The sequence below is a fragment of the Phyllobates terribilis genome, unplaced genomic scaffold (genome assembly GCF_046119375.1).
Source record: "Phyllobates terribilis strain yellow unplaced genomic scaffold, ASM4611937v1 Scaffold_7__3_contigs__length_470593459, whole genome shotgun sequence".
Lineage (NCBI taxonomy): Eukaryota > Metazoa > Chordata > Amphibia > Anura > Dendrobatidae > Phyllobates > Phyllobates terribilis.
In genome coordinates, this window is record NW_027362767.1 from 92,998,151 (window position 1) to 93,021,804 (window position 23,654).

General features: G+C 45.9%; 1 protein-coding gene across 1 annotated transcript in view; it reads left to right on the plus strand.

The window, feature by feature from the left end:
* Positions 1-23,143, plus strand: part of GPR176 (G protein-coupled receptor 176) — a 115,114-nt gene extending 91,971 nt beyond the window's left edge. Inside the window, exons 2-3 of the mRNA XM_073638987.1 lie at positions 9,394-9,646; positions 18,918-23,143. Of these exons, the coding sequence (XP_073495088.1) occupies positions 9,394-9,646; positions 18,918-20,028 (1,364 nt within the window). The 3' untranslated portion in view covers positions 20,029-23,143. The remainder of the gene's footprint in view (positions 1-9,393; positions 9,647-18,917) is intronic.
* The last annotated feature ends 511 nt before the right edge of the window (positions 23,144-23,654 follow it).

A 23,654-nucleotide genomic window follows, 5' to 3' on the forward strand; every position in this document is an offset into this window, starting at 1 on the left:
AAGGCCTGCTGCACAAAGTCTCCTCTTAACAGTTGTTGTAGAGATGTGTCTGCTGCTAGAACTCTGTGTGGCATTGACCTGGTCTCTAATCTGAGCTGCTGTTAACCTGCGATTTCTGAGGCTGGTGACTCGGATAAACTTATCCTCAGAAGCAGAGGTGACTCTTGGTCTTCCTTTCCTGGGGCGGTCCTCATGTGAGCCAGTTTCTTTGTAGTGCTTGATGGTTTTTGCAACTGCACTTGGGGACACTTTCAAAGTTTGCCCAATTTTTCAGACTGACTGACCTTCATTTCTTAAAGTAATGACGGCCACTAGTTTTTCCTTACTTATCTGCTTTTTTCTTGCTATAATACAAATTCTAACAGTCTATTCAGTAGGACTATCAGCTGTGTATCCACCTGACTTCTGCACAACACAACTTATGGTCCCAACCCTATTTATAAGGCAAGAAATCCCACTTATTAAACCAGACAGGGAACACCTGTGAAGTGAAAACCATTTCCGGTGACTACCTCTTGAAGCTCATCAAGAGAATGCCAAGAGTGTGCAAAGCAGTTGTTACGGGTCCGGGAGGTGGAACCTCTGTGCTGCGGTGCAAGGAGGGACCCATAGGGGCGTAACTAAGTATCAACTCGGACCGACCCAGGTCGTACGGCGGCTAATGACTCCGTGACCTGGGAGGGACCGAGCCGAGGGACCAGGTGCTACTCTGGGGATGACCTTGTAAGAGAGCAGGTGACTCCCACGGGTCAGATGGCTGGGACTGACCGATATAGCGGATGGGCACAGCAGGCAGGCTGACGAGTGGTCCTGGTGGATGAACTGGCAGACACAGCAGGCGACAGGCGGGGGCCTCTAGGTAGGCTGTCAGGTGGTCACGGCAAGTGACGGGCAGGAGCCTCCGGGTAGGCTGACAGGAGGTCACGGCAAGTGACGGCAGGAGCCTCTAGGTAGGCTGTCATGTGGTCACGGCAAGTGACGGCAGGAGCCTCCGGGTAGGCTGACAGGAGGTCACGGCAAGTGAAGGCAGGAGCCTCTAGGTAGGCTGTCAGGTGGTCACGGCAAGTGACGGCAGGAGCCTCCAGGTAGGCTGGCAGGTGGTCACGGCAAGTGACGGCAGGAGCCTCCAGGTAGGCACGGCAGGTGATGGGCAGGTAACAGGCAGGTAGGACTAGTAGTCAGGCTAGCAGCGGGACCTGAGGGCTGAAGCAGAGGTAAGTAACACTGTGCAACAACTATTGCTCGGGCACCTCCATTTTGGAGGAGGTGCCTTATATATGGGAGGTCCTCCGGCAATTGGCCGGGGACTCTTTAGGACGGCGCGCGTGGCCCCTTTAAGAGAGAGGGAGCGCGCGCCCTAAGCACAGTGCCCGGGAAGCTGCGCGTGCCGGCAGCAGCAGGAAGAGGAGCGCTGGAGGACGCCGAGTGGGGAGCGAGGAGGTGAGAGGGACGGCGTCTCTGCCTGGCAGGGGGCAGAGACGCCGATGCTACAGCAGTCAAAGCAAAAGGTGGCTACTTTGAAGAACCTAGAATATAAGACATATTTTCAGTTGTTTCACACTTTTTGTTAAGTATATAATTCCACATGTGTTAATTCATAGTTTTGATGCCTTCAATGTGAATGTACAATTTTCATAGTCATGAAAATACAGAAAAATCTTTAAATGAGAAGGTGTGTCCAAACTCTTGGTCTGTACTGTACATCTTCCAAATCTTTGAAAAATATTTTTGTAAAGGTTTTCATTAATGGGAAAAGAGCACTTCTCTTTCTAGCCCTTAGACCTCCAAAACATCAATGATGTAGCATCATTTCATAAAAGGTGGGCCAAAACAGTTCTCCTGCTCAACTAAGACAACGTTGCTTAATAGCGGTACTTCCGGAACGATTTAGAGGTCACCTTGATGCCATCATGCTGAAGAAGAGGAAATCCCCACTGTTTAGGTTAATAAGAGATCATGACCCATCATCCGAGGAGGCAGGTACTCAGTCTGCACCAAGAGCTCCCCAGATGGAGAAGCAATGTAAAGACTAACATAGATCAGTGACAATATTGCGTATAAATATGGAATAACCCACTATATGTTGAGCCAGCCACAGGACTCTTCTCTACAAATGAGCTAGCCTTGTTCTAGGCAAAGATGAAAGAAGAAATTTCCTCCCTCAGGGCTCACTCACACCAGCGTATACATTGGACGAGTTTTATCCGATTTTTTATCGGATACTGGATAGAACTCGGTCCAATGTTATGCAATGGTGCAGTGCTAATGCAGAATCTTGTCAGTGAAAAAAAGTTTCTTTGAAATCAGATGCCACTCAACCAAAATCTGGGTGCGTGGAATCATCAGACTGCACTCGGATGACAACCGATTTCTGCGGACTCACAGAATGGAGAAATTTTGTTCTCCTCATGTCTTCGTCAGGACACTTCTGTCCGAAACGCGCGTCGGGGTATTCCCGTGATCCCTCCTTCACATTCCAGAACCAGGTATGTCAGTTCTCTGCTTAGTACCATGTGCATTAATTATATACCTTACATAAATAAGTTGGCACCTGGTATTTATTTATTTATTTCAGCAGCAGCAATCTTATTTCTCATATAGTCCCATAGATCATTGTGCGGCAGTGTATACTTCACCCCTAATATAGTTCTGCAGACTATTGTGCTGAAGCATATACTATTTTCTTTGGTGCTGACATACTTGTTTATTCCATCTATCCCATTTCGTATTGTTTGTGGGTTTGTAATGTAATATACTTTGTCCACTGCAACTGTTACATCTATTGTGTCATGTTCTTTTTATTAGGTTGCAATTATATATTTTGTATATGGTGGGTTCTCATGTGTTTGTAGTACCGCTTTGACCATTGTCTAATAAAGGTCTTTTTATATATATGGTTTATGTCTCTTGTATATTGGACTGGACATTCGGTGGTTCTCCTTTCTCCAATGCCTATGAGATGTCTGGACATCTCAGTCTGCACTTGGACTGAAAATGTCGGACATGCGAGATCGGCCTAATGCAAACACATCAAAGTAAATATTTGATCAGACCCGCATTAGGGCAGGGTGTCGTGAGAACATGACCTAAAGCACTCACCACATCTGGCCAGAAACAATTCCATATGTTTTCATGAAAGAAATAACCATGCACGGCTCTGTACAACCTCCTAATCGTAAAACGGCATGCAGAGTTATTTTCTCTACTGAATTCCTGAAATTAGAGAATATATTGCATCAAACCGCACTGCAAATGCTGGATTACAGAGCACTGCTTCTAGGAGAATATGTCTACACTACACTGCCTTAGACCTCATGCAGTCGGCTGATTTTTTTCATGTATGAGAAAATTGGACCAATTATTCTGATCAGAGTTTGATAGGAGTGTGGCCCGAGCGTCATCCAATTCTCTCGTACATGGAGAAATTGAAAAAAAAAAAGTTACTCCACCTCCTCCTTTCTGACAGTCCGCAAAAATCAGACCTCACTTGGATGTCACCATGTTTTCCCATTTCCGTTGGCTATGCATCTGGAGAGAGATATATATATATATATATATATATATATATATATATATATATATATATATATATATATATATATTATACACACACCATAACTGTCTTTTGCAAAAGTCCTATGGAACGCTCAGTGTAGCCAAATGTATTCAACCATAATGCAGTTTAAAAAATGCAGCCATAATCAAGTGGTCTGAAACAGGATATGTTGACACACCTTTTTATGCCTATTTTTAGCATGAAAACCACAAATGGTTAGAAAACTGCATCAGAAATTAAGCATGTTTTGATGCATTTTTGGTGTGTTTTGTTTTTTTTTGCTGCTAACACATTTTGATATCCATGAGAAAAACATTGAAAGAATTTACATGTTTTTTTGTTTTTTTTTCAACACACCACGAAAAAAAAAAAACCATTACAATCTGACAGTCTGCACATGGTCCAGATTCCCCTCTTTTTCCAGATCAAGTTGGTGGTCATGTGCCAACCAGATTCTCATCTGCTTCTTCCAATGCTCTAATGAGAGAAGCAGATGAGAATCTAGTCGGCGCATGAGAACAATTCACATACTTGCGGTCACATGACTGCCTACTTGCACTGCAAATAAAGGAGAATCCAATGTGCATACTGTCACAATTTGGTAATCTGAAGTCACAGAGTGAGTGCAGAAAATTTTCTTGAGCCTTTAAAACCCCTGTAAAGTTTTGTTACAAAGAGGTAAAAGACAGAACTTGCATGTGAGCAAAATTTCTATTTATACAGTGCATTAGTGCACATACAGTTAGTTCTCACTTCCGCATCAGTATGTGAAAGGCACTGAAGACAGAGTGACAGGTACATCTGTCCTATTCATGAGACGATAATGATAGCACCTGCCGCCATGCACGCGCCCTGGCGGTCAGCTGTCGATTCACCGCCTCTCATCTCCCAATGCAGAAGTGAGAGGCTCCTTTAACTTAATACACCATTAAGTCAATTACAAACACATGTGCATTTCCACAAATGTATGCAGTACAGCCAACCCCAATCCAATGACCCATAGGAAAAATGGCACAACAGCAAGATTTTAGAAAAACACTTAGCAAGGGTTAAGAATCACATCTGGTGTTATGACATATGAAACCACATACAGTTTTCACTGAAAATAAAGCTCTACATTGGAGATGAACCTTCACTTAAATTCACGTCATTAGCAGAAACTGTAAGGCCTGTAGCTTTTAATCCACACCAAAATATACAATAACAACATTCTCTGTATATTACGTGTTTTTTAATGCACTTTCCCCTTTATTTGATGCATTTTGGAAGTAGTGTTTTAATGCATTTGTTTAGTGCAGAAAAGCTTTGATTCTGCAGTTAAAAAAACACAACTGCATTTTTTTTAGGCTTCCTATAGAGAAAAAATGCACTGTTCAGAAGTGTCTTTAGACACAGGGCCCAATTCTTCAAGACTTGTTGGAGCAGGGCGAAAAAGGGTGTAAAAATGCCAAAAGTTGCAAAAATTTTGCGACTTTTTAAAGCTGTTTATACCAGAATTTGAGCATAAGGCTATGTGCCCACGTTGCATTTATGAAGCAGAAAATTTCTGCTGCATATAAGGCTGTGTGCCCACGTAGCATTTTTCAAGCGTATATGCTGCGGAATTTCCGCAGCGTAAACGCTTGAAAAACGCATGTATATCCGCACCCCATGGTCCCCAATGGGATTCTGCAAGTTCTATGCACATGCTGCGGATTTTTCCGCAGCGTTTATGCCGCGTTCAAAAATCCGCAGCATGTCATTTAATTTTGCGTTTCCGCAAGCGGAATTGCCTTTGTCCAATGCATAAAAAACGCAAGGCAATTCCGCATGTGGAAAATGCGTGATAAACGCGCGAAAAATGCGCGATAAACGCGTGCGGAATTCCGCATGCGTTTTTCCGGGAGAGGACTTGCATTTATGCAGCAGAAATTTTCTGCTTCATAAATGCAACGTGGGCACATAGCCTAAATGCAAGTCCTCTCCCGGAAAAACGCATGCGGAATTCCGCACGCGTTTATCACGCATTTTTCGCGCGTTTATCACGCATTTTCCACATGCGGAATTGCCTTGCGTTTTTTATGCATTGGACAAAGGCAATTCCGCTTGCGGAAACGCAAAATTAAATGACATGCTGCGGATTTTTGAACGCGGCATAAACGCTGCGGAAAAATCCGCAGCATGTGCATAGAACTTGCGGAATCCCATTGGGGACCATGGGGTGCGGATATACATGCGTTTTTCAAGCGTTTACGCTGCGGAAATTCCGCAGCATATACGCTTGAAAAATGCTACGTGGGCACACAGCCTAACAGTTTTGATGAATCGGGGCCAAAGTGGGCATGAGTATTCATAAAAATCACATCCACTTTTCTTGGACAGGTAAATGCAGCAGATTTTTCAAAAAACATAGCAGAAATAAAACACAATAATTACACTACATGGTAAAATGGCCCAAACTATATTCACGGGTGGCAGCTTTACTACAGAAGTTTCTCGGATAGAAAATCCTTTACCTATATGTGAATTCGGTCATTTCTGCAGCAAACATGGATTTCTACGAAACCTATTCAAATGTAGGAAACAGCTACAGAAATGTATGCAAAAGAATCTGCCACATGTGAACTCGGACCCATAGATTTGTATTGGCACTTTTCACCCGTGCTGCTGGAAAAAAAACGTACATGTGAACAGCAGCATAGACTATAATGAGTGAGTTTTGTATCTGTGAAAAACACAGGAGTCTGAATGAGTCCTTAAACAACAAATTGTCATTATGACCGCTAGGCCAATATAAAGTAACTGTAAGAAAGTCAGACACTTTATTCCTATTAGTATACATTTAGTAATGGCCACTTACATGTTTTCTTACCTGTGTCTCCAGCATTGCATGCTCAGTCTCAGTCTACACCTGGGACAGTTTAGGTTAGAACTAGTGGGTGTGACTCTCAGCCTACGTTCCCATGATGAGCTTTTGGTGAGATTTTGATGTTGCAAAATCTCTGCACCTATTATTTAAATTAGGTTACTTGCATTTTTTTCATTGCGTTTTTTACCGCATTTTTGACGCTGTGATTTTTGTCTCTTTTTGGCATGTCATGTCTTAAAGAAAGCTGCTTTAATTTTGATACTTCCTGTTTTTTTTGCTTTGACAAAACTTTATTGCTATACTTAGGTGCGGATTACATGCGTTTTTGATGCGTTTCTGCCGCGGAGACGCACTAAAGACACATGTGCATTTTTTTGCTGCGGATTTTCCACATCTAATGTAAGTCTATGGGGAAAATCCACACTGAGAACTCAGCATACCCGCAAAAGAAATTGACATGCTGCAGATTTGAAAAACGCACCGCAGGTGAGTTTACTCAGCGTTAGAAAGCACTTTGGGCATGAGATTTCTGCAAATCCCATCCACTTTGCTAGAACTGTAAGACGCTGCGTTTTTTAAAGCACAAAAAGCTCATCGTGGAAACGTTGCCTTAGGCCACAGCCTCACTATCAGTATTTGGTCAGTATTCGGTCAGTATTTTTTCTCAGGAGTGGGAGCCAAAACCAGGTGAGGAATAATCAGAGAAAAGGTATAATAGAAACAAGTCACCAATTCTGCATTTATCACCCACTCCTGAGAAAAAATACTGACCAAATACTGATAGTGGGGCCGTGGCTCATGTGTTCAGTGTGCTGCAGTAACCATAACTAAATCTGATTCAGTCCCCTGCGGATGTCTCCAAGTTCATAGCCCATCAGCTTTGAGAAGAAACAGATTCAGCTCTTAGACCACATTCACACGTTCAGTATTTGGTCAGTATTTTCCATCAGTATCCGTAAGCCAAAACCAGGTAAAAAATGTAGAAGTGGTGACGTGTTTCTATTATACTTTTCCTCTGATTGTTCCACTCCTGGTTTTGGCTTACAGATACTGAGGTAAAATACTGACCAAATACTGAACGTGTGAACGTGGCCTTAATAGTACAGAGGCGTTCATGACCTGTACTAGGGCAGAGTAGGCTATGGTCCCACAATGAGGTTTTGATGTTTCAAATTTTCTGCACCTATTAGGTAAATTAAGCTACTTGTGTTTTTTTGCATGCATTTTTATTGCTTTTTTGATGCTGGGTTTTTTGTCTCGTTGGTATGTCATGTTTTAAATAAAGCAGCTTCGTTTTTGATACCTCCTGGTATTTGGCTTTGACTAAACGTTATTGATAGCCATGTGCAGATTACATCCGGTTTTTATGCTTTCCTGCCACAAATGCGTTTTTTACCTGCAAATCGAAGAATTAAAGGAATTGTCCCTTTTCTGAAAAGTTTTTCTTATAGGCTCTGTTAGTAGTAAAAAACACAAACTGTGCTTTATTCACCCTTCCCAGGTCTCACACTGAGTCTCCGTCGTTGTCCCGGTGTCTGTTGTTGTCTGCAGAGCTGATGTCACATTGACAGCACAGCAGCCAATCAGTGAGCTCAGTGGCTCTGAGCCGCTCATGCCAGTTACATCACAGAGCTCAGATATTGTCTGCAGTTCTGTCGACGTGACATTGGCACTGTAGACAACAATAGACCCCGGGGCAACAATGTTGACTCAGTGCTGGACCCAGGGAGGGTGAGTAAAGCACAGGTTGTTTTTTTTTATTATTAACAGAGTTTATAGGAAAAACTTCTGAAAGGCGACAACCTCTTTGAGGAATAATAATGACCTAAGTGCCTCCTTAATGAATAATATTGTGCCAAGTGCCCTCTACTGAAAATACTGAAAAATAATGCCACACCCCCCCCCCCCCCACGACTGCTGTATAAAAGTAAAAAATGACCCGGAAGAAAACGAAAAAATATACTCATCTTACCTGGACTAGGGCAGCAACTGAATCGGTGACGTAATCGCTCATCCTGCGCTGGGCTGGGCCAGGCTATCCATTTACACGGGTCATGCAGGATTTACCAGAGACCTTATCCCTTCCAAAACAAGTGGACAGATAAACCTTGATAAAGGCTTTGAGAGCCGAAACGTTGGTTTGAAGTCTGTCTGACCATGTTGGCAATAAATTTTGAAAACCTCAAATTAATTATTGAGTATGGACTTTGTACTGTGCCTGGATGTTAATCTTACTAGGATACTGATTTTGCATCCAATAGGCACTATCAAGGAGTAGAGTATATTCTTTTTCGTGTTATAAGTAAGGACTAGGCCAGTACAGTATATTCAATGGGCATGTGCCAGATGCTGCCAGCGCTGGCTTTTGATGACGGATCCCAGCTATCAGCATAATCACGATCACATGCAGCAGTTTCATGTTCTATAATACATAAAATAGCTTCCATTCTTCACTGCTCCTCCACAGTCCGTGCTTGTGGTGACAGCGCATGCAAAGTATACAGAAAGAGCATTACAGGAAACTATAATGGGCAGCATGGTGGCTCAGTGGTTAGCACTTTTGCTTTGCAGCATGGGGTTTGGGGTCCTGGGTTCAAATCCCACCAAGGACAACATCTGCAAGGAGTTTGTATGTTCTCCCCGTGTTTGTGTGGGTTTCCTCCGACTTCTCCAGTTTCCTCCCACACTCCAAAGACATAGTGATAGGGAATGTAGATTGTGAGCCCCAGTGGGGACAGTGATGATGTCTGTAAAGCGCTGTGGAATTAATGGTGCTTTATAACTGAGTAAAATAAATCAATAAATAAACTAAGAATGTGTCTATATAAAATATAGTGTCTGTAAAAAATAGACACTATATTTAAAAATGAAGGGTGGTCCTACCTGACAGACCCCTCCAGTGGGACTTTTGTGATGCACTTGACTGACATTTCATGCAAAAAATGCAAAGTAAAATCACTTTAATAAAGTTTATTTTTGTCCTTTTTAGGGAACATCATTGTACTTTGGTCCACCTGCAGAACAACTGTCCTGAAATCTGTGACCAACCGCTTTATGAAGAATCTGGCTTGCTCTGGCATCTGTGCCAGTTTGGTGTGTGTGCCTTTTGACATTGTGCTCAGTGCCAGCCCACAATGTTGCTGGTGGATTTACACTATACTTTTCTGTAAGATCATCAAATTCTTGCACAAAGTCTTCTGCTCTGTGACCATCCTCAGCTTTGCCGTCATTGCTCTGGACAGGTAAGTGCACTACTTTATAAACTGTATAATCGGCAAAGTAACTTTCATAAACAGCTCATATATTGATGATGTTTGATTCTAGTTTGATTTGTTAACGATAAAATTAAATTTTGGAAGTTGGATAATAAATTGTGATAAGTCTTTTTGTCCATCCAGTAGTGATAGTAATTTACAGTGCTACAATAGGTTGACCTACTATGTCTGTGGGTTATTCCACTTATTGCCCTTGTAGCAGTAGTACTGTATGAGAACAGGGTTAGATGTCTATGTACCGTGCGCAGGGTGGTAGTCATGGTCAAGGGGTTGCTGCTAGTCGCCCTGACACCCCACAAATAAACCGTGTCCCAGTTCATCAATGTTGTGCTGTGTACAATACAGTGTACTCACTTTCAGGCCGGAGGCCTCCGCTGCATCCACATCCTTTGGTCCAGTATCAGCCCCACACACATCAAGGGACACCCGGTTTCGTTATAACAAATTCAACTTTACTGGACAGTTCAGATACAACAGTCTTTAACACACAGTTTCGGGCACAGCACCCTCCAGTTCCAGTTTCATCAACACAGTACATTTCAAGCTTCTGCTTACGTTCAGCTCGGATTATCCCTACGCTTGATCCTCTTGTCAGCCCCAGGGATTTCTCACCTGGCCCCACAGCACTCCTGAGATCCCCTACATTTCTCTCACGCATTTCCCCGTCCAGCTTCCTCTGTATGGAAGGGAATAAGGCACTCTCCGCAGTGCCTAGTTCGGGCCTTAGGACCCGGAATTTACAGGAATTTTCTCAGGAAATTTGATACGACCTCATGCTTTCAGAACGGTATGTACTCCATGTGCCTCCAGCCCACTGCCACCTGAACTTCAACTTCACACGAATCTCTCTCTACCTCAGACTCAATCTGACTAAATCAGGAAGTAGTTCCCTTTTTTACTTGTCCTAGACCCCTCCCAATCTCGGCTAGACCAAATATTAACTGTCTCTTTATTCTGTCTGCCCCAGCAGTTTGTTGCTGGGCAACTTAACCTTTCACCTGCATTCTAACATCAATACTTAACTTCAGTCACTATCTTCTAACAGTATGCACTGAACTTCTAATCACTGTGTAATCTGCTTTACTCTGGGTCCTAAACCCTAACCTATACCCTATACTTTCCCTATCCCTGAGCTGAGTGTACCAGAGCTACCTTAGGCGTTACCTTGCAGTACCCACACAGCAGCATCAGTACCTATCGCATTATACAGTACATAGTTACATTACACTCTATACATTTTACATTTCGCATGTTCACACTACACAATTTGATGTCTTCAGGTAATAGTATACAACAGGCTCTGTCACACCCTTACATCTTTATGATGTATTTAGGTGGAATTCCTCTTTAAAAATTAAAGTAGGCAACAGTGTTATCATAAATGACCTAACTTAATGTTATTAAACGGAACCTGTCACCAGGTTTTTGCCATCTAATCTGAAAACAGTATGATGTAGAGACAGAGACCCTGCGATGTGTCACTTACTGGGCTGCTTGCTGCAGTCTTGATTTAATCACTGGAGATTATCACTAGAGGACTAGTAAACCTTCTGCCATGTAGTCCTTCATATTCATGAACTCTATATAACCCGCCCCACAACTGTTTAACAGGTTTCTGCCTATGCACAGTGTACTCAGAAAGCAGCCAATCAGTGGTGTTGTATTTTTGTGAATTTTTGATGAATAAATGCATATTTTCATGTAAGCAGCATCTCCTATTAGCAAAGACCACAAACCCCTGCGTGTTTTTATGCAGTTTACTTTTGGGTTTCGGAGAATTTTGTACACTTCAATTTTGTAGGTGGAGCAGCAGCCTGGAGTTTCCTTCATACATATACACTGTTCAAAAAAATAAAGGGAACACTCAAATAACACATCCTAGATCTGAATGAATGAAATATTCTCATTGAATACTTTATTCTGTACAAAGTTGAATGTGCTGACAACAAAATCACACAAAAATCATCAATGGAAATCAAATGTATTAACCAATGGAGGCCTGGATTTGGAGTCACCCCCAAAATTAAAGTGGAAAAAGACACTACAGGCTGATCCAACTTTGATGTAATGTCCTTAAAACAAGTCAAAATGAGGCTCAGTATTGTGTGTGGCCTCCATGTGCCTGTATGACCTCCCTACAACGCCTGGGCATGTGTAACGGGTCCGGGAGGCGGAACCTCTGAGCTACTATACAAGGGGGCGGCCCTTGTAAGGGAGCGGGTGGCAGTCTCTGGGTGAACGGACAGGGAGTTACGGCAAGTGATCAGGGCAGTCTCTGGGTAAGGGGTAGGTACGACCTGTGATGGCAGAACCTCCGGGTAGGCTAGCAGGCAGATGGTAGACGTGTGCTCCCAGGTGAGCAAGCGAGAGTCTCTGGAATAGCAGGTGGTCACGGCACGTGACGGCGGAGCCTCCGGGCTGGCAGGCAGGCAGGTAACGGAGAAGCGCTCCCAGGTGAGCGGGCAAGAGTCTCTGGAATAGCTGATGGTCACCGCACGTGACAACGGGACCTCCGGGCTGGCAAGCAGGCAGGTAACGGAGATGCGCTCCCAGGTGAGCGGGCAAGAGTCTCTGAGATAGCTGGTGGTCACAGCACGTGACAACGGAGCCTCCGGGCTGGCAAGCAGGCAGATAACGGAGAAGCGCTCCCAGGTGAGCGGGCAAGCTGGTCCATAGACAGACTGACCGGAGTAGTAAGGCAGACCGTCGGACCTCAGGCAAGCATACAGGTAACAAGTATTCAGGCAGGAATCAGGCAGGTAACTGGCAGGTAACTAGCAGGAAACTGGCAGGTAACTGGCAACGGGACCTGAGGGCTGAAGCACAGGTGAGACACAGGTGCAAACAACATTGCTCGGGCACCTCCATTTTGGAGGAGGTGCCTTATATATGATGAAGTCCTCCGGCCATTGGCCGGGGACTCCTTAGGACGGCGCGCGCGGCCCCTTTAAGAGGAGGGGAGCGCGCGCGCGCGCGCCCTAAGCACAGGGGCCGGGAAGGAGCGCGCGCTGAGAGCAGAGCGGGAGGAGGACGCCGGGAAGGAGCGCGCGCTGACAGCAGAGCGGGGAGAGGACGCCGGGCACGGAGCAGAGCAGGAGGAGGACGCCGGGACGGAGCGCGCGCTGCCAGCAGAGCGGGGAGAGGACGCCGGGACGGAGCGCGCGCTGACAGCAGAGCGGTGAGGGGAGCAGCGTCCCTGCCTAGCAGAGGGCAGGGACGCCAGCGCTACAGTACCCCCCCCTTTAGGCCCCCCCTTTTTTAGGCCAGACAGAAATTTAGCTAGGATGAGAGGGGCATGGATATTCTCCCGGGGCTCCCACGTTCTCTCCTCAGGACCAAACCCCCTCCAATCTACCAAGAAAAAGGTCTTTCCTCTTACCCTTTTGGTGGCAAGAATGTTCTCTACCTCAAACTCGTCCTCAGCAGAAACCGGAGCAAGAGGCGTACCTGTAGACTTAGAAAAAGAGTTAAGTACCACAGGTTTGAGGAGAGATACATGGAAGGAGTTAGGGATCCGTAAGTTGGCCGGGAGTTTCAATTTATAGGCCACCGGGTTGATCTGACTGATAACCTCCAGTGGGCCGATGAACCGAGGCCCCAACTTATAGGAAGGGATCTTGAGCCGGACATATTTGGACGAGAGCCAGACTTTATCCCCAGGACGGAATTGAGGAGGATCCAGACGTCCTTTGTCAGCGTGCCTTTTCATACGCTCGGATGACAGAAGGAGTGCGGACCGGGTACTCTCCCATATGGAGAAAGACTCGCTCTTGTGATTGTTGTACGAGAATTCGGCCCTTGGCAGGAGATCCACCCAGTCAGAATGGTGAGCATTAACGAAGTGCCGGAGGTAACTGGTCAGGTTCTGATTGATCCGCTCCACTTGACCATTAGACTGTGGGTGGTAAGCGGAGGAGAAGTCCAGAGTGACGTCTAGCAATTTACAAGTGGCTCTCCAGAAACGAGAAGTGAACTGTACTCCTCGATCCGACACGATGTGACGGGGCAGGCCATGAAGACGGAAGATGTGGCGGATAAAGACTCTGGCCAGCTCGGGTGCAGACGGAAGACCTGGCAGGGGAATGAAGTGAGCCATCTTGGAAAAGCGGTCAGCGACCACCCAAATGACCGTACAACCGGCAGAGACGGGCAGATCAGTTACGAAGTCCATCGCTATATGCTGCCAGGGGGCAGCAGGTGCTGGCAGAGGAAGAAGGCGGCCGGCCGACAGGTGTCTCGGAACCTTGTTGCGGGCGCAGGACACACAGGCAGAAACAAAGTCCATAACATCCTTGTGCAGGTTAGGCCACCAGTAGTGCCGGGTAATAAGCTGGAGGGTCTTTTTCTGACCGGCGTGGCCAGCTAGTTTAGACGAATGACCCCAGTGTAGGATCCTCTCCCGATCAGGTACCGATACGAACGTCTTACCAGGAGGGAGACAATTTAGACTCACGGGGGCCACCTGCATTACTCTGGCGGGATCGATGGGGCAGTCACATGGTCTACGAGGTGGTAATGTCTCTGCCTCCTCCATATCAAAGACATCAGCACAAGACCAATAAGGAATCGGAAGTCCAGGTAGATTAGCTGGGATAGGAGAGGGACGAACGGAATGGACGGGAACCAGACAGGTTTTATGACAGTCTTGTCCCCAGCGAAGGACTTCTCCGGTTTGCCAGTCAAGCACGGGTGCATGTCTCTGGAGCCAAGGCAGACCTAGCAAGAGGGCGTGAGAGAGTCCAGGCAGAACGTGAAGGGAGATACTCTCTGAATGCAGCATACCCACTTGCAGAGTAATGGATTCGGTGATGAATTGGATGGGGCGAGATAAGAGGCCCCCATCCACGGCAACAACAGACAAGGGTACAGCCAGAGGTTTGGTGGGGATGCGGTATTTCTCCACCAGGGACAGTGAAATAAGATTTCCGGCTGCTCCAGAGTCAAGTTGGGCTAGTTCGGAATAACGATTCTCCCCGCAGATGATTGAGACAGACAGCAGCAGGGATGGAGAGGATTTATTTTTGTCTAGATCAAGTCCTCTGAGCGAACCTAGACACAGGCGTTCTCCCGACCTCTCCGGGCAGGCACGGATCCGATGCTCCTTACTGCCACAGTAGAAGCAGCTCCCCTCGGCACGGCGAAAGTCCTGACGGGATTTGACCATCTTGGTCTGGTCGACCTGCATAGGCTCAGGAGAGTGTACCTGGGGAGAAACGGAAGGAGTGACGGGTTTCAGAAAAGTAGGACCCAGACGTGGAAGCCCCTTTTCACGGGTGACCTCTTTGGCACGTTCCTGGAACCGTAGGTCAATCCGGGTGGCAAGAGTTATTAGGTCATCGAGAGTGGTAGGAATGTCCCGACCAGCAAGTTCATCTTTAATACGGCCGGACAGACCCTCCCAGAAGACGGATACCAGAGCTTCGTTATCCCAGGCCAGCTCCGAGGCAAGGGTGCGGAACCGTATGGCATATTGACCCACGGTGAGGCTTCCCTGACGGAGGCGTAGCAGAGATGATGCGGATGAGGTCCTCCGTCCGGGTTCGTCGAAGGCTTTCCGGAAAGCCGTGAGAAAGGCAGGCAAGTCGGACACCAGGGGGTCTCCTCTCTCCCACAGAGGATTTAGCCAGGCCAGAGCCTCCCCGGTGAGATGGGACATGATGAATGCAATTTTGGCTCGGTCGGAGTTAAACTGGTGGGACAATAGTTCAAAATGCAGGGTGCACTGATTTATGAAGCCCCGAGCCAGGACGGAGTCGCCTCCGAAGCGAGGAGGTGCAGAGAGCCGGGGTCCGGAAAAGGATACCATGGTACTGGCCGTAGTTGCAGGATCAGACAGGGAGTTCAGGCGAGTATTAACATTCCGCAGATGACCCAGGATGGCCTCCTGTTGGGACTTCAGACGGGACAGTTCAAGACAGAGGTCCGAGAGCGAGGGAGCTTGGGTGCCACCGGGTTCCATGGCCCGAGCAAACTGTAACGGGTCCGGGAGGCGGAACCTCTGAGCTACTATACAAGGGGGCGGCCCTTGTAAGGGAGCGGGTGGCAGTCTCTGGGTGAACGGACAGGGAGTTACGGCAAGTGATCAGGGCAGTCTCTGGGTAAGGGGTAGGTACGACCTGTGATGGCAGAACCTCCGGGTAGGCTAGCAGGCAGATGGTAGACGTGTGCTCCCAGGTGAGCAAGCGAGAGTCTCTGGAATAGCAGGTGGTCACGGCACGTGACGGCGGAGCCTCCGGGCTGGCAGGCAGGCAGGTAACGGAGAAGCGCTCCCAGGTGAGCGGGCAAGAGTCTCTGGAATAGCTGATGGTCACCGCACGTGACAACGGGACCTCCGGGCTGGCAAGCAGGCAGGTAACGGAGATGCGCTCCCAGGTGAGCGGGCAAGAGTCTCTGAGATAGCTGGTGGTCACAGCACGTGACAACGGAGCCTCCGGGCTGGCAAGCAGGCAGATAACGGAGAAGCGCTCCCAGGTGAGCGGGCAAGCTGGTCCATAGACAGACTGACCGGAGTAGTAAGGCAGACCGTCGGACCTCAGGCAAGCATACAGGTAACAAGTATTCAGGCAGGAATCAGGCAGGTAACTGGCAGGTAACTAGCAGGAAACTGGCAGGTAACTGGCAACGGGACCTGAGGGCTGAAGCACAGGTGAGACACAGGTGCAAACAACATTGCTCGGGCACCTCCATTTTGGAGGAGGTGCCTTATATATGATGAAGTCCTCCGGCCATTGGCCGGGGACTCCTTAGGACGGCGCGCGCGGCCCCTTTAAGAGGAGGGGAGCGCGCGCGCGCGCGCCCTAAGCACAGGGGCCGGGAAGGAGCGCGCGCTGAGAGCAGAGCGGGAGGAGGACGCCGGGAAGGAGCGCGCGCTGACAGCAGAGCGGGGAGAGGACGCCGGGCACGGAGCAGAGCAGGAGGAGGACGCCGGGACGGAGCGCGCGCTGCCAGCAGAGCGGGGAGAGGACGCCGGGACGGAGCGCGCGCTGACAGCAGAGCGGTGAGGGGAGCAGCGTCCCTGCCTAGCAGAGGGCAGGGACGCCAGCGCTACAGCATGCTCCTGATGAGGTTGCAGATGGTCTCCTGTGGGATCTCCTCCCAGACCTGGACTAAAGCATCCGCCAACTCCTGGACAGTCTGTGGTGCAACGTGACGTTGGTGGATGGAGCGAGACATGATGTCCCAGATGTGCTCAATCGGATTCATGTCTGGGGAATGGGCGGGCCAGTCCATAGCTTCAATGCCTTCATCTTGCAGGAACTGCTGACACACTCCAGTCACATGAGGTCTGGCATTGTCCTGCATTAGGAGGAACCCAGGGCCAACCACACCAGCATATGGTCTCACAAGGGGTCTGAGGATCTCATCTCGGTACCTAATGGCAGTCAGGCTACCTCTGGCGAGCACATGGAGGGCTGTGCGGCCCTCCAAAGAAATGCCACCCCACACCATTACTGACCCACTGCCAAACTGGACATGCTGAAGGATGTTGCAGGCAGCAGATTGCTTTCATCTGTGAAGAGCACAGGGCACCAGTGGCGACTTTGCCAATCTTGGTGTTCTGTGGCAAAAGCCAAGCATCCTGCACGGTGTTGGGCTGTGAGCACAACCTCCATCTGTGGACCTCATACCACCCTCATGGAATCTATTTCTAACCGTTTGTGCAGACACATGCACATTTGTGGCCTGCTGGAGGTCATTTTGCAGGGCTCTGGCTGTGCTCCTCCTGTTCCTCCTTGCACAAAGGTGGAGGTAGCGGTCCTGTTGCTGGGTTGTTGTCCTACTACGGCCCCCTCCATGTCTCCTGGTGTACTAGCTTGTCTCCTGGTAGCGCCTCCAGCCTCTGGACACTATGCTGACAGACACAGCAAACCTTCTTACCACAGCTCGCATAGATGTGCCATCCTGGATGAGCTGCACTACCTGAGCAACTTCTGTGGGTTGTAGAGTCCGTCTCATGCTACCAAGAGTGTGAAAGCACAACCAACATTCAAAAGTGACCAAAACATCAGCCAGAAAGCATTGGTACTGAGATGTGGTCTGTGGTCCCCACCTGCAAAATGACTCCTTTATTGAGGGTGTCCTGATAATTGCCAATAATTTCCATCTATTGTCTATTCCATTTGCACAACAGCATGTGAAATTGATTGTCAATCAGTGTTGCTTCCTCTGTGGACAGTTTGATTTCACAGAAGTTTGATTTACTTGGAGTTATATTCTGTTGTTTAAGTGTTCCTTTTATTTTTTTGAGCAGTATATTATTATTATTATACGTGTGCTTTTCAGCCTTGTGCCTCTTGTTGCACTACTTCACTTTGTGGGTGCAATCCACATTCTCTTTTACCATTTGTGCCACATAATGTTACCCTATGGGGCATTTCTCTTCGTTGCGTTATTATAGACTGATGTATCCTCACTTTCTTACTTTTATTTAATGCCATTCAAAAGTATAAAGATAAGCCAAGGAAATCAAATTAGGGATTTTGTTACAAATGGAGAGGCGGTGGGAATGTTCCCTTAGTTATTTAGAGTCGGTCTGGTGGAGGTGTGAATTGTATCCATGTAGTGAGTCCTAAATCCAGGTGTTAAATTGAGTCCTATTGTCAAAGAATTGAAAATCCTTATCAGTTTGAATTCCCAGTTCTTCTCTCTCTGTCGTCCTTAAAATACTAAAAGGTCATTTAGTTTAGTCAATTCTTTGACAATAGGACTAAGAGAACATTCCCACTACCTCTCCATTTGTAACAAAATCCCTAATATGATTTCCTTGGCTTATTATTAAGAGGTATCACCCCTCCACCTCATGAACAAATGTCCTGCTGTAATATCTCTTAAATGTTGTGCTCTTATCTTATTAATTCATTTGTAAACCTGCCTGAAGAAGGAGCCTCTGTGCTCTGAAAGCTGCAAATATATATATTTTGGTCTGGTTAGCCATTAAAAGTATCACTCTGAGAATAGTTTTGTCATCTTAGGGCATAAAAGTATTTACATCGATTTTTCTGGCCAACACGGTAACTCAATATAATTTTTTATTGTACATAATAATTTCTATTTTAACAAATGAATAAGGAAGAGAGTGACCCAATGACATTTTCTTAGTATAATACAGAAGAACATAAGGTGACCATACACATTAGACCAACGTCGGCTGAACTCGACAAGCATTGGAACTGACAGCTATTGAATGTATGTAAAATCATGACTCTTTATGATAACCTGTGTTTTGCTGTCATTTCAGGTATTACTCTGTGCTGTACCCTCTTGAGAGGAAGATATCCGATTCCAAGGCTAGAGACTTGCTTATCTACATTTGGACTCATGCAGTTGTCGCCAGTGTCCCTGTCTTTGCCGTGACTAATGTGACTGACATTTATGCCATGTCCACCTGCTCCCAGTCTTGGGGCTACTCTCTGGGTCACTTGGTATATGTCCTGGTGTACAATGTCACCACCGTTTTAATACCTGTTGCTGTGGTTTTCTTATTTATGCTACTCATACGCAGAGCACTAAGTGCAAGTCAGAAAAAAAAGGTGGTAATAGCAGCTCTGCGGACCCCCCAGAACTCCATATCTATTCCATATGTGTCTCAGAAGGAGGCCGAGTTGCATGCTATGCTGCTGTCCATGGTCCTTATATTTATTCTCTGTAGCGTTCCCTACTTGACAATGGTTGTTTATCGCACTGTGCTCAATGTATCTCACATCTCAGACTTTCTAATGCTTACTGCCATTTGGTTGCCTAAAGTTTCACTTGTCACCAATCCTCTCCTGTTCTTGACCGTCAACAAGTCTGTGCGCAAGTGTGTTTTGGGTACCATTGTGCAACTCCATCGTCGGTACAGTCGAAGGAACGTGGTCAACCTAGGATCGGTGGCAGAGGTCAACTTAGAGCCCAGCGTTCGCTCAGGAAGCCAACTTCTGGAGATGTTCCATATTGGACAACAACAAATATTTAAATCTGTTGAGGAAGAGGAGGATAATGAGATAAAGTCAGAGACTTCCAAAAGCTACAAACAGAAAGATACAATGGCCAGTACAAGCCAAGAGGGAGAACAAACTTTGGTTCAAAAGTTAATTCCTCAGAGCACAGAATCAGCATCACAAGTGGCCCCCGTGATGCCTGGTGAAGCCGAACTACTTAATGACAGGTACTCCATGCAATTTGGATATGGGCCCTTTGAGTTGCCCCCACAATGGCTGTCTGATAAAAGAAATAGCAAGAAACGTCTTTTACCTCCTCTAGGAAACACCCCCGAGGAGCTGATTCAGACCAAACAGCCCAAATGTAAAGCTGAACGCAAAATAAGCCGAAATAATAAAGTTTGTATATTTCCGAAAGTGGACTCCTAGCACAGCCTAAGCTTCATATCCTAAAAAAAAAGATCCTATGGATCTGAACTCCGGTCTTGTTACATAAGCCAAATTGTGTACACGACAGGAACGAGACGCACAATCAAAGTGTTCCTTATTGATATGGACAGTGTGTGCCATAGTGGATTTCCTCTTGTGTGCTCTCTGTGGAACTGTGACAAATTAGGGAAGATGGTTTCAGACTCCTATGGTGCTGGAAGAGCGTGCCGGTTACTCAGTAATGGATGATCCCTCCTGCTCTCATCTCAACATCACTTGACATGACGAATAATAGAACGTGCCCCATGTATAAACTGATCTCACCACACAGTAGCGCCTCAGGTTAATTTTCATATTGTGAAAAAAAAAATCTGATTTATGACTGTAGCTTGCGGTAAAATATCCGTGATGTTTGTAATTACTGTCTTTCTGTTTGCGGCTTAGCTCCATCACTTCTCAGTAGATACGTAGAAATTGGCCAGTTCATATTTACTGATTTTTGTTGCCTATATATCAGCACGTTCTGCAGAGCTGTACACCGATGATAATCCTCCCCATCAGTGCTGATCCAGGCGCAGTTTACAACCTAGTTTCCCTTCTGTAAATGATTGTATGTGCTAAAGCGTTTTTGAAGTCTTGGTGGTAACTGGAGGCAGGGAGAACGTGCACTTCAGGCAGGTTTTGGCACTGGTTAAATTCATACTCAGGACTAGTGTGCTGCACGACAACAGTACTTCTCCATGAAATCTACTGTTTAAAGGGGTTTTCCATAATTTTTACTTGATGGACTTTCCTTAGGTCAGAGGCGCAGTACCTGGTGCAGTCACATTAATGTGTACATTGCTGCTCCAGGATAAACGATGAAGAATCAGTGCTGATACATTAAGTTTTGTGACCCTTTTGATTAAACTTCCACTAATGTATATACTAATGGCTTATCCTAAAGCAAAGGCATTAAAGGGTTGTCCACTATTTAATAGCTTGTCCACTACTTAATACTTATCTCCCGGAGAGGGGTTGCTCTTGCGATCCCCCACTCCCAGTGGTCATGTTGCATTTTGTCAAGTGACTGCTGCAGCTAATCAGCATTTTCTGATTGGCTGCAGCCTTTCAGTGTTCTGTCAGAGCAAATAATCCCTTTATGGATCCATTGAAACCTTTTAAAGGAAAACTGTTGCCAGGATAACAGTGACTAGTTTTTACACTTATTTTTTTCTGCTGTGCCCCAGAATATTATTTTTTTTTATTCTTTTTAAAAACCACCATACAATTCCAGATATATGGGTCTTTTTATTTGGTGCAGCAAATATGCAAATTTTTATGATCACAGGGTAATAATGCAGAGTAGCCAAAAGACACCCCCTCCTCCCAGAGAATCCTTTGAGCAAAGCCCACTTGTAAAGAACATAAAAATGATCATATTGGGTGCACAAAATAGAAAGGCCCATATCACCGGAATCATATGGTAGATTTAAGAAAAACGAACAAACAAACAAAAAAAAACATAATACTCAGGGGAGCAGCGGGAATAAAATAAGAGCAAAAAATGGCCACTTTTGACCTGGTGACAAGGTCTCTTTAATTAAACAACTGCAGATGATGATTGTGAACTAAAATGTATATGGGGTTAAACATCGCTTAAAGGGAACATGTCACTAGATTCATGCAGTCTGAACTAAAAGTAGCATGAATCAGAGTCTGGCTGCATTATGGTTTATTCTAAAATGGCGCAGTATTTTAGAAAGGCTTGCATGATCAAAAAGAATCATTAATTTCTCATAAGATTCACAAACCAGATATATTTCTACATCACAGCTAACATATAATGTTCTTAGTTCAGAGCCATCTCCGAGGTGGAGACCTGTTCCTGGCGGCTAATAAGGGGAAACTATCAGTAAGATTGTACTAGTAACACTAGTGTTGCGCCTGGAAGTCCGCTGGGTCATGTTGATAGACTGACACCACCCCAATGTACTTCTAGGCTAATTTGCATATGATGTCATTAAAACATGATTCTCTGGCGCTGGGAAATCAGATTGCTAAAAATTAAGTATAATTTTCATCGCTGTTCTAGAACCACTAGTAACTTACAATCTCATTGGAGGTTTCCCATACAGATTGGATTAAAATTGGTCAAACCCTCCAATTTCAGAAGGACCATCCAACTGTCAGATGTGTTCAGGAACCTCTCAACTATTACGGATGATGCTCCAGAAGGAATAGGCCGGCCATATATATATGTTAGATGGCTATCAGCTGAAAGATCGTTCGGCCGGCAGCTATCTCAGTCGACTCTCCCATACAGAGAAGCGCTAGTTCACCCGAGTGCTCCTGTGTTCTCTATGAAAAAGCCACCGATTGACACACAAGCCAGCGGTTTATTGCAGGGAGAACAATGTGATTGACAGTCTGCAATCGGACATATCTGAGCAACATTACTGCCGACCATCATTCAGCCGGCGCCCCCCATACACATTAGACTGTTGGCCGAAGAAGTCAATATTGGCCGGTTTGGCTGATATAAGACTAATGTGTATGACCAGCTTCAGCATTGTTGAATCACAACGCCCGATGGAAGTGTCTGGCAGTGGCTTCTCTATTGAGATGTGAGGCAGTGTATCTGTACCAAATATATCATCTTAAATGATGCAGCGGACCAGCTCATAACTAGATTGGCATTGTGCCAAAGACAAAGAAGGGAACAGCTACTAAGCTGTGTGACGTCACTGTGGCATAGTGCGAGCAGAGCCTTTGAAATTTGTCACTTTCAGACTATGGGTTTATTCAATACAAAAAAAAAGTAATTTTCACTAAAATTGTCTCTAAAAACAGTTGCGTGGATGACATAAAATGACGAAGGGATTGTTTCTTAAAGGCATTACATTTCTGAGATCTTTTCCTATTTTTGGTAACAATCTGCGCCTTAATGATAACAGTTAACTTTATTTAAAGGGAACCTGTCAGGTCTGATAACGTTATTAACCTGCATATATGGAGTTATTCTACAGGTTAACATCATTAGGAAGGCGCCTGGCCTCAATATTGAAAGTGCTGCACCCAGGACAAAAATTAACTTTACTTTTTGCAGGAGCCGCCGACTTTCAGTCATATGTGTGTGCCCAAAGCAATTACAGTCACCTCTCACAGCACTGAGAGTGACGGCTGTAAACACACCGCGGCACTGACTGACAGCTGGCTCAGCACTGACACACAGTGCCGCGGTGTGCTTACAGCCATCACTCTCAGTGCTGTGAGAGGTGACTGTAATTGCTTTGGGCACGTCTGTATGACTGAAAGCTGGCAAAATTTACAGGGAGAAATAAAGTTCATTTTCTCCCAGTAGCTGCACTTTCACTACAGTGGACAGGCGCCATAATAATCCTATTAATTTGCAGATTAACACCATATCTGCAGGGTAATAGCGTTATCCGATCTGACAGGTTCCCATTAAACTGAAGGAATTACTTCAGTATATCGTATCATCAATATAAATATTACTAGATGGTTGCCCGATTCTAACGCATTGGGTATAGAATATGTATGCGGCCGACCGGGCGCGACTAATCAGCGAAGCAGTGTTTCAATGGGCTGTGCACTCACTACTTTAAATTAACCCCCCAATGTAT